This window comes from Bombina bombina, chromosome 5, assembly GCF_027579735.1.
Source record: "Bombina bombina isolate aBomBom1 chromosome 5, aBomBom1.pri, whole genome shotgun sequence".
Lineage (NCBI taxonomy): Eukaryota > Metazoa > Chordata > Amphibia > Anura > Bombinatoridae > Bombina > Bombina bombina.
The window spans coordinates 721,117,255-721,132,006 of record NC_069503.1 but is presented as its reverse complement, the minus strand read 5'-3'; the positions used below and the strand labels follow the sequence as shown (position 1 = coordinate 721,132,006).

Genomic DNA, 14,752 nt, shown 5'->3' with positions numbered 1-14,752 from the left:
CGCTTGCTGTCATATAAAAGACACTCTTCTCAGTAAGAAGTGCACAGAATAGTTTTATAGTAATCAAAGCAAAATCTTGTTAAATCAAAATGAGATCTGGAAGCTTTAAACAATTATTTATCATATATTAACGGTGACAAGATATGAAACAAGATGATTTATTAACTTTGGGTTAACCTTAAAAACCTCCAGTGGAGAAATATAGAAACATCAATCTGCTGATTTGGAAAGCCTTCTTAACCCCACCTATTTCTTCTCACTCCATTTTTTGTTACGTTTTTTTTATTGGAGTTTGCTACTAATCTTGGAGGTCTGCCCCATTTCTAGTTAGTGGTCAAATTTCATCTTGACTATACAACATTTAGTTGGAACTGCAGGGTTCATACCACTCACAAATTTCACACATGCCATTCCCATATGGTTCTTGGATAATAGATGTTCTGCTAGCGATCCGCGGTGCACTGCTGGTCCCGAGCTGAACCCACTGCTGATCCAATCATCAGTGCTAGTCGCATAACTAAGCTCGGGACCAGCAGTGCACAGAGGGTCCTGTGCGGAACATTTACTGTGTGTTTAACCCCTTTGCAGGGGGAAATTACATGCTCTAAGAAAGGGTGATCAACTTTGGCACTCCATAGGTTTCTGAACTACATTTTCCATGATGCTCAGCCAGCGGATTAGAGCATGTAATGTTTCGACTATAATGGCCCTTTAATCCAAATCAGCTAATGGCGAGCTAGAGCTGCCTCTCGGATCCATGCTCTACATGTATTTCATGTCATAAGCCATACATTTTGACCACCAGAGTGTGATTTTGAATGAGCTTTTAAGAGAGTTTATACTACCGATTCACATGCAGTATGCTACATCTATGTATCTCATTCAGCTGCAGAGTTTATTTTTTCTAAACACCAGGGTACTTCAGACCGTGTACAGCTCCAGACTTCCACATGTGCTTCAAATAGCTGACTTTTTGCTCTGGTAAAATTATATTGCAGTATCAGTAATAAATTATACTTATTCTTTCTTTAATTCGTATAGCATCTTCAGTCATAGATAGGGTTGTTTTCTTCCTCCTTTATCTTACGTTTTTTTAGCATATAGCCTTTGCTATTTGACCAGTTCTATTATTTAGCATCACTATATTATTATTATTATTTTATTTATTTGTATAGCTCCGCTAAATTCCGTAGCACTGGGTACGATAGGGGTATACAATGACAAGGACTTTATAAAATACAAAACTAAACAAATCTAGTATAGGAGGAAGAGGGCCCTGCTTCGGAGAGCTCACAGTCGACAGGTTTAGGGTGCAGAGACATAAGTTTGGGGTAGCTTGTAACATCGGTTTTAGTTGCAGCAGTGAGTCAGGTAATTCATGTATTATGTAAAGGAGAGTTGCCGCACATGTGCAAACACATCAGCACTGGAACAACATGGCGGAATCCATGATTAGAGGAAGGCAAGGAATAACCTCAGTATTATGTTTGTAAAACTGAGTTAGTGATTAATGTCCCTTGAAGGGACTTCAGATAATAATCTAGGGACTCGAGCATGTGAAATGTTGTAGAGCATAAGTTCTCCCAGTATACTGTTTAAAAAAATTGTCTGGCAAGCATTTATATATGTTTAAGTTTGACTCACAAATAAATAGTGTGCTGTACAATAACTCCTTATTCTTTACAATCCAGTGTTGCTTGCTCGGTGCTTATGGCTGGAAATCTGTCACAAATAATTAGTCTAGTAGTATGTTTCAAGACAGGTTTTTTTTGTCACCATGTATAGTAATCCAGATGTTTTTATCCATAGTTATAAAACAAGTATAAAGTAAGATTCACCAACTCCATTGCTCAACATCTAGCAAGAGATCATGTTTTAGATCTACACTTAGCCCAGACAAGCTAACACAGAGCCTGAGATGCTTATAGGTTTACTATTGGTTAAACATGAGGTGGTCGATCCGATATAGATCGTAGTTTGCGGCACAAGCGAGGGAACCCGCGTCGCCCGCAGTTTCAGCTCGCAACTCGAGCTATCCCATATATGTCGCCGTCAGATGCTAACGTGCCGTAAGTCTGATAAACCAGCGATGTCCAGAAATCTGCGCAAGTACAAATTTCTGGCGTCGCCAGTGACTTGCGGCACGTTAGAAACTGCCGGCGCCTACAAAACCTGACTAAAGTCTAAATTACCCGCACTGTCTAACACGCCTCCCTAACATAGCCCGACACGTCTAACACGCCTCCCTAACATAGCCCGACACGTCTAACACGCCTCCCTAACATAGCCCGACACGTCTAACCCTCTATCCGCTATCCCCCCTCACTATCCTAACAATAAAATATGTATTAACCCCTAAACCGCCGCTCCCGGAGCCCGCCGCTACCTAATAAAGTTATTAACCCCTAAACCGCCGCCAGCTATATTAAATCTATAACCCCCTAAAGTGAGCCCCTAACACCGCCGCCATCTACCTTACCTACCCCCTAAAGTGAGCCCCTACCCCGCCGCTATCTATTTTAAAATTATTAACCCCTAATCTAATCCCCCTACCCCGCCGCCATCTATATTAAATTATTTAACCCCTAAAATACTAAACTATCCCTACCACTAAACCTAAGTCTAACCCTACAAATAGCCCTGAAAAGGGCTTTTTGCGTGGCATTGCCCCAAAGTAACAGCTCTTTTGCCAGCCCTTAAAAGGGCTTTTTGCGGGGCATGCCCCAAAGTAACAGCTCTTTTGCCAGCCCTTAAAAGGGATTTTTGCGGGGCATGCTCCAAAGTAACAGCTCTTTTGCCAGCCCTTAAAATGGCTTTTGGCGGGGCTTTGTCACAAAGTAAACTGCTCTTTTGCCTACAATCTACATCCCCCTACACCGCGGCCACCTATAATAAATGTATTAACCCCTAATCTAATCCCCTTACACCGCCGCCAGCTATATTAACTATATTAACCCTAATTATATTAGGGTTAATATAGTTAATATATATATAATATAATAACGATATTAACTATATTAACCCTAATATAATTAGGGTTAATATAGTTAATATATATAATATAATAACTATATTAAGTATAATAACCCTATCTAACTCTAACATCCTAACTAAACTCTTATTAAAATAAATCTAATATTAATATTATTAATTAAAATATTCCTATTTAAATCTAAATACTTACCTATAAAATAAACCCTAAGATAGCTACAATATAATTAATAATTACATTATAGCTATGTTAGGGTTTATATTTATTTTACAGGTAAATTGTTAATTATTTTAACTAGGTATAATAGCTATTAAATAGTTAACTATTTAATAGCTACCTAGTTAAAATAATTACCCAATTACCTGTAAAATAAATCCTAACCTAAGTTACAAATACACCTACACTATCAATAAATTCAAGTTCAATCCGATTGGCTGATTGGTTCAGCCAATCGGATTGAACTTGAATCTGATTGGCTGATTCAATCAGCCAATCAGATTTTTCTACCTTAATTCCGATTGGCTGATAGAATCCTATCAGCCAATCGGAATTCGGCGGACGCCATCTTGGATGACTTCATTTAAAGGAACCTCATTCGTCGGGAAGTCGTCGTGCCAGAAGGATGCTCCGCGGCGGAGGAGCGAAGAAAGAAGATTGAAGATGCCGATTTTCTTGAAGACGTCGCCAATGGAAGAAGACTCTCTGCCGCTTGCTTCAAGACATCGCCCGGATGGAAGAAGACTTCACTGCCGCTTGCTGGAACACATCGCCTGGATCGGATGAGGAGTTCGGCCCGGCTGGGTGAATACAAGGTAGGGAGATCTTCAGGGGGGTAGTGTTAGGCTTATTTAAGGGGGGTTTGGGTTAGATTAGGGGTATGTGGGTGGTGGGTTGTAATGTTGGGGGGTGGTATTGTGTTTTTTTTTGCAGGCAAAAGAGCAGTTTTCTTTGGGGCATGCCCCCACAAAAGGCCCTTTTAAGGGCTGGTAAGGTAAAAGAGCTTTGAACTTTTTTTAATTTAGAATAGGGTAGGGAATTTTTTTATTTTGGGGGGCTTTATTATTTTATTAGGGGGCTTAGAATAGGTGTAATTAGCTTAAAAATCTTGTAATATTTTTTTTTATTTTTTGTAATTTAGTGTTTGTTTGTTTTTGTAATTTAGTTTAGTTTATTTAATTGTATTTTTAGATAGATATTTGTAGTTTCTTTAATTTATTGATAGTGTAGGTGTATTTGTAACTTAGGTTAGGATTTATTTTACAGGTAATTGGGTAATTATTTTAACTAGGTAGCTATTAAATAGTTAATAACTATTTAATAGCTATTATACCTAGTTAAAATAATTAACAATTTACCTGTAAAATAAATATAAACCCTAACATAGCTATAATGTAATTATTAATTACATTGTAGCTATCTTAGAGTTTATTTTATAGGTAAGTATTTAGATTTAAATAGGAATATTTTAGTTTATAATATGAATTAGATTTATTTAATAAGAATTTAGTTAGGGGTGTTAGGGTTAGCTAGAGTTAATATAGTTTATATAAATACTATAGTAACTATATTAACCCTAATATAATTAGGGTTAATATAGTTAATATATATAATGTAATAACTATATTAACTATAATATACTTAGGGTTAATATAGATAATGTAGCTGGCGGCGGGGTAGGTAGATTAAATTAGGGTTTAATAATTTTAATATAGATGGCGGCGGTGTAAGGGGTTCACATTAGGGGATAGATCAGTTAGATGGTGGCGGTTTTAGGGGCTCACAGTAGGGCGTTAGTTTATGTAGATGGCGGCGGTTTAGGGGTTAAATACTTTATTAGGGATTGCGGCGGGGGATCGCGGTTGACAGGGAGATAGACATTGCGCATGCGTTCATTCATTTTTTGCCGAAAGTTCACAAACACGCCACTAACCCCCCTGGCAGACCCATCGTGGCCGGGATTGGCTCTTTGAATGAGCCTCTCTCAGAATTGATTGATGGTTATCTTCAACCATTTGTTTTGAATCTATCAGGGTACATAAGGGACACGTCAGATGTAATTAGACAATTGGAAAGCCTTGAATGGCGTGAGGAATACATTTTTGTCACGATTGACGTAGTCTCATTGTATACCTGTATTCCTCATGACAAGGGCATCCAGGCAATCACATTTTTCTTGGATCATTTTTCCAATTATGATGAGGCATTGAAATTGTTCATTAAGAATTCGGTGGAGTATTTACTCACTCATAATTTCTTTTTGTTTGAGGGGGCTTTCTATCTCCAGAGGCGTGGGACAGCGATGGGGGCTAAGTTTGCCCCCTCTTACGCCAACCTTTATATGGGTTGGTGGGAGCTGTCTCACGTCTATGGAGATGGAAACCCCTTCAGACAATACATTCATTATTACGGTCGTTATATTGACGACGTTTTATTAATTTGGAAGGGTCCTGAAACTCTTCTTGAACAGTTTCTTTTGTATCTCCAAGACAATTTTTTAAACCTCCAATTTACAATGGAGGCCAATAAATCTTCGATTTCTTTTTTGGTTATCGAATTGTGTTCTAACTTGGAGACTATGAGTATTGACATTGAATTGTTTAGAAAGCCAAGTGCAGGAAATACCATTCTTGATGCCCGGTCATGCCATCCTAAACACACTATCAATTCCATTCTTAAGAGCCAGTATATAAGGGTTAAACGAAACTGCAGTAACCCTAAGAGTTATCTAAAATATTCTCATGATTTAACTGTTCGATTAATTGAAAGAGGGTACTCTAAGACAGTTCTGGAACAGATTAAACAAGAGGTTGATCAAGTGGAAAGAAAAGATCTTTTTCAGTCTGATATTTCCAAAAGACAGAGTAGATCTAATAAGCTTAAGTTTATTACAGCATACAGTGTTGAATATGGCAAAATATGCGATATCGTGCGTAAGGCTCTTCCTATTCTAAATACTGATGAGAGTCTTAAGAGTATTTTAGAGGAGGGTACGTGTTTCGTATCACGTAAGGCACAAACGTTGGGGAATTTACTATCCCCATCCATGTTGCCTAAAGTACCTTTGAAAACTAACTGGCTTTCTATTAAACCAGGATTTTTCAAATGTGGCAGCAGGAGGTGTAAGTCTTGTTCCTATGCCACTTTTGGAACTACTTTTGTGTCCACTGCCACTAATAAATCTTTTCAGATCAGAGAACATATGACATGTAATTTTTGTTATGTGGTTTATCTACTGACGTGCAAGGGATGTTTCAGGCAATACGTAGGTCAGACGACCCGTGCCATGAAAGATAGTTTTCTGGAGCATTTACGCTCCATTGAAGACCCGGAGTCTACTACTCCAGTATCCCTGCATTTCAAGAGACATCATAACTCTGACAGTTCTTTGTTGTCTTTTCAGGCTATCCAAATGATTCCAAGACACCCAAGAGGAGGTAATCGAGGTCTTATCCTCAGCAAAAGAGAGGTGTTTTGGATTTTTCATTTGGATACCCGTTTACCCACTGGGTTAAACTCAGAGTGGGATGTTAAATTATATGTAGATCAGTAATAACAATAATATTCATAATAATTTAACACTAATATATAACCAGTCTATTAATAATTATAATATTATTATTTAGTATTACACTGTCACTTTAAATCTTGTTGGCAAATATCCTTTGTTATAATATATTTTTTATTTATTTTTCTTTTTAGCTTCATTATCCCATATTGAACAGGTTCCTGGTATTTCAATTTTATACACTGATGTAGTGTGTTTTTTGTTTATTTAATGATAACAAATTTTCAATGTTTGTATCCTGTATACCTGTCAATATATTTTTGTAATGTAATGTGCTATAATACATCCCCCTCTTTACTGCATACCCACTCTTCAAAGCCACTCCTAAGTCCTATTTTCATTGGACATGTAATTAAATGGGAGTTCCTCCTGCATGAATATAAGGCGTTTTTCAGTGGGTAAGCAGTATGGTCACTGAGGAATATGTGAATTATTTGCTTGGAAACGCGTCTGACCTGTTTGAACCTTTAACCGGTAGAACCTGCCACCATACACTATTTGCCATGTAATGTAATGTTTTCTGAATATACATTGCATTAAATTTGCTCCATTACCAAGTTCCGTGTGCCTCTTGTCTCTATGTGCCGGGTGCGCTGACTACTTGTGCCATGCGTTAGGTGTTAGGTTTATTTTAGCAGATCGCGGTTGACAGAGAGATAGACATTGCGCATGCGTTAGGTGTTAGGTTTATTTTAGCAGCCAGTTTAGGGAGTTACGGGGCTCCAATAGTCAGCGTAAGGCTTCTTACGGCTGCTTTTTGTGGCGAGGTGAAAATGGAGTAAGATTTCTCCATTTTCGCCACGTAAGTCCTTACGCTGTATATTGGATACCAAACTGCGCGGGTTTGGTATACCTGCCTATGGCCCAAAAAACTACGGGCGACGGCAGAAATATACGCGCGTAACTTCTAGGTTACGCCGTATATAGGATACCAAACCCGCGCAAATATTGGCGTCGCCAGCTTTTACGGGCGACGATTTTTATCGGATCGACCCCGAGATGTTTAGGTAGTCTAACATCTCTGTTCTTATTAACAGTATTCTGAAACTGATCTGGTTTGTGATGGTGCCGATAATTTATTTTGATTTTTATAAGCTCTTGCATAGGCAAATGTTACCACCAATTTATTCTGGGTGAGACAATCTCTTGACCTGCCAGCAAGTGTTACTTAAGTGTGATTGATTTTACTGTTTGGTCCAAACCAGATGTCTTGGCCATTTGTTAGATTTTGACTAAGAGTTGAAATCTATATGGAAGATGACATCCCTAATTCAGAACATGGTTCTGTGTAAGTTACCTGGATATACAGCAAAATCCATGCAATTATTATGTCTGTTGTAAACCTAAGCTACTCCCTGACAGGTAAACCTTTTGCTTTAATTGTGTTGATCATGTGACATCGGCTATGATGATGCCAAACCAGTTACTTACAGATTGGTTTCTTGGCATTTTTCTAATCTTACAGAAACCTACAAATTAACTACCTGTTTTCTTTCCTTCACTGTGGTTTTTCAAGCTCTCAATCCTAAATCACTACTACAAACCACTGTGGTTTCCAAACTACAGGTTTTGGAAGATTTGAGGATTCCTTCTGTCACACCCGCAAATAATCATAATACTTTACACCAAAGAACTGATATCTTTAAGAATCATATTCTTTTAGCTGCCTTAGTCTCTTGTTTCTTGGGTCAAAAGTTCTAAGGATTTCTTTACATCTTCATAAAATTCCTCATACACATTCATGAAGAATTCAGAAGATGTATTATATAATTTATTGATATGTTCTTAATGGGAAACTAAACACATATTGTAAGCTGCATGATAATGTACACTCATATCTGGGAATAACTTTGCAATGAATTATGCAACTTTTATTTTGTCAAATGAGTATGTTTTATGTTTTTTCTTTTCACTGATTTTCCCTGTCCCCCAGAACAAAAGAACCCTTGCTAACCGATCACATGCTAATACACATACGTAGGATTTGACCATGAATTGTTCCTTACTTAGGTGCAGGTAAAGAAAGACATTGGGGTAGGCCTGCTTTCTTCCCTTCCTTTAAAGTGGTTTAGCACTGATTTGGCTTAGTTTATTAATAGTAATTTCTTAAGCCGGTATTTAAACAGACATACATTCCTTTCTAATTTTAGTCTTCTAGGACTAATGCTCGATTCTCATTGCTCTTTAACCCCTTAGTTTGATCTTATTCTCTTTTTGCCTCTGTTTCAACATCACCACTGTTCACTTCATTTTTGGTACTGCACCATATCTTGGTGACCAATATTCAGAAATCTCCACTTTGTGTTTTATCATTTACTACTTTTAGTATGGTGGATTTTTCCCTTATTTGGTTATTTATGCAAACTTAAGTTTTCTAAAAGTACCTGGCCTGCTAAAAAAAAGAAAAACAAGGAATGATTTGTGTTGTTATCTCATAGAAGAAAAAACACTGAGTCCAAACAACTAAAAGCAGCTGTTGGACTGGCAAGTGAAATGGCACTAAGCCAAATGGGTTGATGTGCCATTACTTTTTGTTGGTAGGAAAACTGTTATAAGGGGATTAGTATTACTTGTGGATTTTTTTTTAACTCTCTCTTTTAAGATTATTTTTCTTCCTCCACAGCCAAATTTATATCCAACAGTAGGACTTCAGACACCAGGAGAAGTAGTTGATGCAAATTTTGGACAGACTCCATTTGTGTTTGACATAGACGATTACATTCGAGAATGGAGAACAAAAATTCAAGCACAGATTGAAAGGTTTCCTGTAGGAGGAGAGTGGCAATCCATAATACAAAGGTAGGCAGACAACGGATTCATTCTCTGTAGGCCAGTTGTTATTTTAGCTAATAAACTGATTTCTAAAAACAGACGGAAACTTTATCTGTAAAGTCTTCAAAACGAAGATGAGAAACCAATAAGTGTAATTTCAGTTTGAACATAAATGTAGACAGTATGGAACAAGATATCAATCATAAGAATATCATATAAATATCACATAAATTAACTAAATTAAAACCATCAGCATAAAATGTGGGCCTCTGGGCAGTTCAATAAAAATATTTTGAAAAAAATAAATGTATATACTTTTAATGGGACAGTGTACACTAAAATAGTTTGTTTTCCCCTTTATGTATTTCCAATGACTGTTAAACCAGCTACAGAGTATCAAATGCATGATTTATGTTTATTAGTGTATATGAAATAGCTGCTTTCTCTTGTTAAGTGTGTTCAGTCCACGGGTCATCCATTACTTATGAGATATATTCTCCTTCCCAACAGGAAGTTGCAAGAGGATCACCCAAGCAGAGCTGCTATATAGCTCCTCCCCTCACATGTCATATCCAGTCATTCTCTTGCAACCCTCAACAAAGAAGGAGGTCGCGAGAGGATCTGGAGTTTTTACTTAACTATTATCTATTAACTATTCTTCAATCAAAAGTTTGTTATTTTAAATGGCACCGGAGTGTGTTGTTTTTCTATCTCAGGCAGTATTTGGAAGAAGAAACTGCCTGCGTTTTCTATCTATGATCTTAGCAGGCGTAACTAAGATCCACTGGCTGTTCTCGACATTCTGAGGAGTGGGGTAACTTCAGACTGGGAATAGCATGCGGGGTCCTCCGCAAATGAGGTATGTGCGGTACTTTATTTTCTGGGAATGGAATTGACTAAGAAAATACTGCTTTTACCGTATGATGTAAGTACAGCCTTAAATGCAGTGGTAGCAACTGGTATCAGGCTGATAAATGTATGCGCAGTTGAGTTATATTCTAGGGACTAGAATTTGACTGAGAAAATACTGTTAACACTGAAATTATACTTAAGCCTTCTCTGCAGTGGTAGCGACTGGTAGCAGGCTTAGTGATAGCTTTGCATGACATTGAAAAATGTTGTTTTTTAATAAAACGTTTACTGGCATGTTATTCGTTTTTTTGTGAGGTACTTTGGTGATAAATCGTGGGCATGATTTTTTCCACATGGCTAACATATTTTTCTGCATGGAAACCGTTATATCAGGGCTCCCACTGTTGTGATTGGAGTGGGAGGGCCCTTGTTTTAGCGCCTTATTGCGCAGTTAAAATTATTGCACAGTCTTCTGCTTCTTCCTCCTTGATCCAGGACGTCTCTAGAGAGCTCAGGGGTCTGCAAATTTCATTTGTGGGGGAGGTAATCAGTCACAGCAGATCTGTGACAGTGTGCTGACTGTGATTAAAAGCGTTAAATCTTAATTGATATCTGTTTTATCCGTTTTGGGTACCGAGGGGTTAATCATCCTTTTGCTAATGGGTGCAATCCTCTGCTAATAGTACACTTCTTGTTAAGAATTGTTTAATTATATCTGTATTTTTGAAGCGCTGCAGCGTTTTTTATATTGCTTGTAAAACTTATTGAAAGTGATTTCCAAGCTTGTTAGTTTCATTGCTAAGTCTGTTTTAACATGTCTGATTCAGAGGAAACTGTTTGTTCATCATGTTCAAAAGCCAATGTGGAGCCCAATAGATCGATGTGTACCAATTGTATTGATATTGCTTTGAATAAAAGTCAATCTGTACCGATAAAGAAGCTATCACCAGACAACGAGGGGGAAGTTATGCCGCCTAACTCTCCTCACGTGTCAGTACCTGCGTCTCCCGCTCGGGAGATGCGTAGGATTGAGACACCTAGTACATCTAGGCCCTTACAAATCACTTTGCATGATATGGCTAATGTTATGAAAGAAGTATTATATAATATGCCCAAATTAAGATGCAAACGCGATAGCTCTGGGTTAAGGACAGCGCGCTGATGACACGAGAGCCATGTCTGATACTGCGTCACAACTTGCAGAACATGAGGACGGTGAGCTTCATTCTGTCGGTGACGGTTCTGATTCGGGGAGACCGGATTCAGAAATTTCAAATTTTAAATTTAAGCTTGAGAACCTCCGTGTGTTACTAGGGGAGGTATTAGCGGCTCTGAATGATTGCGACACGGTGGCAATTCCAGAGAAATTGTGTAGGTTGGATAGATACTATGCGGTACCGGTGTGTACTGACGTTTTTCCTATACCAAAAAGACTTACAGAAATTATCAGTAAGGAGTGGGATAGACCCGGTGTGCCTTTTTCCCCTCCCCGGATATTTAGAAAAATGTTCCCTATAGACGCCACCACACGAGACTTATGGCAGACGGTCCCTAAGGTGGAGGGAGCAGTTTCTACGTTAGCCAAGCGTACCACTATCCCGGTGGAGGATAGCTGTGCTTTCTCAGATCCAATGGATAAAAAATTGGAGGGTTATCTTAAGAAAATGTTTGTTCAACAGGGTTTTATATTGCAGCCTCTTGCATGCATTGCGCCTGTCACGGCTGCAGCGGCATTCTGGTTTGAGTCTCTGGAAGAGGCTATTCGCACAGAGCCGTTGGATGAGGCCTTGAGCAAAGTTAGAACCCTTAAGCAAGCTAATGCGTTTGTTTCAGATGCCGTAGTACATCTAACCAAACTTACGGCTAAAAATTCCGGATTCGCCATACAGGCGCGCAGAGCGCTCTGGCTTAAATCCTGGTCAGCGGATGTAACTTCCAAGTCTAAGCTACTTAACATTCCTTTCAAAGGGCAGACCTTATTCGGGCCCGGCTTGAAGGAAATTATTGCTGACATTACGGGAGGTAAGGGCCACGCCCTTCCTCAGGACAGGGCCAAACCAAAGGCCGAACAGTCTAATTTTCGTGCCTTTCGTAACTTCAAGGCAGGAGCAGCATCGACTTCCTCCGCTCCAAAACAGGAAGGAACTACTGCTCGTTACAGACAAGGTTGGAAAGGCAACCATACATGGAACAAGGGCAAGCAGGCCAGAAAGCCTACTCCCGCCCCTAAGACAGCATGAAGTCAGGGCCCCCTATCCAGAGACGGATTTAGTGGGGGGCAGACTTTCTCTCTTTGCCCAGGCTTGGGCAAGAGATGTGCAGGATCCCTGGACGTTAAAGATTATATCTCAGGGATACCTTCTGGATTTCAAATCCTCTCCTCCACAAGGGAGGTTCCATCTTTCGAGGTTTTCGACAAACCTAGTAAAGAGAGAGGCATTTCTACAATGTGTACAAGACCTCTTAATCATGGGGGTGATCCACTCAGTTCCGCGATCGGAACAGGGACAAGGATTTTATTCAAATCTATTTGTGGTTCCCAAAAAAGAGGGAACCTTCAGACCAATCTTGGACTTAAAGATTTTAAACAAATTCCTAAGGGTACCATCGTTCAAGATGGAAACCATTCGAACCATCCTACCCATGATCCAAGAGGGTCAATATATGACCACGGTGGACTTAAAGGATGCTTACCTTCATATACCGATTCACAAAGATCATTATCGGTACCTGAGGTTTGCCTTTCTAGACAGGCATTACCAGTTTGTGGCTCTTCCCTTCGGGTTAGCCACGGCCCCGAGAATTTTTACGAAGGTTCTGGGCTCACTTCTGGCGGTACTAAGACCACGAGGCATAGCGGTGGCTCCGTACCTAGACGACATTCTGATTCAAGCGTCAAGTTTTCAGAATGCGAAGTCTCATACAGAGATAGTTCTAGCATTTCTGAGGTCGCATGGGTGGAAAGTGAACGTGGAAAAGAGTTCTCTGTTACCACTCACACAGGTTCCTTTTCTAGGGACTCTTATAGATTCTGTAGAGATGAAGATTTACCTGACGGAGTCCAGGTTATCAAAGATTCTCAATGCTTGCCGTGTCCTTCATTCCATTCCAAGCCCATCGGTAGCTCAGTGCATGGAGGTAATCGGCTTAATGGTAGCGGCAATGGACATAGTGCCATTTGCGCGCCTGCATCTCAGACCGCTGCAACTATGCATGCTAAGTCAATGGAACGGGGATTACTCAGATCTGTCCCCTTTGCTAGATCTGGACCAGGAGACCAGAGATTCGCTTCTCTGGTGGTTGTCACCGGTTCATCTGTCCAAAGGAATGACCTTTCGCAGGCCAGATTGGACGATTGTAACAACGGATGCCAGCCTTCTAGGCTGGGGAGCAGTCTGGAATTCCCTAAAGGCTCAGGGTTCGTGGACTCAGGAGGAGAAACTCCTCCCAATAAACATTCTGGAATTAAGAGCAATATTCAATGCTCTTCTGGCTTGGCCTCAGTTAGCAAAGCTGAGGTTCATCAGATTTCAGTCGGACAATATCACGACTGTGGCTTACATCAATCATCAAGGGGGAACCAGGAGTTCCCTAGCGATGTTGGAAGTCTCGAAGATAATTCGCTGGGCAGAGTCTCACTCTTGCCACCTGTCAGCGATTCACATCCCAGGCGTAGAGAACTGGGAGGCGGATTTCCTAAGTCGCCAGACTTTTCATCCGGGAGAGTGGGAACTTCACCCGGAGGTATTTGCTCAACTGATTCGTCGTTGGGGCAAACCGGACCTGGATCTCATGGAATCTCGCCAGAACGCGAAGCTTCCTTGCTACGGATCCAGGTCCAGGGACCCGGGAGCGGTGCTGGTAGATGCATTAGCAGCCCCTTGGGTTTTCAACATAGCTTATGTGTTTCCACCGTTTCCGTTGCTACCTCGGCTGATTGCCAGGATCAAACAGGAGAGGGCATCGGTAATTCTGATAGCGCCTGCGTGGCCACGCAGGACCTGACCTTGTATGCAGACCGATGGGACATGTCGTCCTGTCCACCATGGTCTCTTCCTCTGAGGCAGGACCTTCTAATTCAGGGTCCTTTCAACCATCCAAACCTAATTTCTCTGAGGCTGACTGCCTGGAAATTGAACGCTTGATTCTATCAAAGCGTGGGTTTTCGGATTCGGTTATTGATACATTAATACAGGCTCGGAAACCAGTGACAAGAAAAATTTACCATAAGATATGGCGTAAATATTTATATTGGTGCGAATCCAAGAGTTACTCATGGAGTAAGGTTAGGATTCCTAGGATATTAGCTTTTCTACAAGAGGGTTTAGAAAAGGGTTTATCCGCTAGTTCGCTAAAGGGACAGATTTCAGCTCTGTCTATTCTTTTACACAAACGTCTGGCAGAGCATCCAGACGTCCAGGCCTTTTGTCAGGCTTTGGCTAGAATTAAACCTGTGTTTAAAGCTGTTGCTCCTCCGTGGAGCTTAAACTTGGTTCTTAAAGTTCTTCAGGGTGTTCCGTTTGAACCCCTTCATTACATTGATATTAAGCTTTTATCTTGGAAAGTTTTGT

The 14,752-nt window shown here is 40.0% G+C and overlaps 1 protein-coding gene across 2 annotated transcripts in view; it reads left to right on the top strand.

Annotated features, from left to right (window-relative positions):
• Positions 1 to 14,752, top strand: part of RANBP9 (RAN binding protein 9) — a 365,674-nt gene that overhangs the window by 133,007 nt on the left and 217,915 nt on the right. For both annotated transcript variants that reach the window (XM_053714757.1, XM_053714758.1), the window contains one exon: positions 9,181 to 9,356. In XM_053714757.1, coding sequence (XP_053570732.1) covers positions 9,181 to 9,356 — 176 coding nt within the window. The remainder of the gene's footprint in view (positions 1 to 9,180; positions 9,357 to 14,752) is intronic.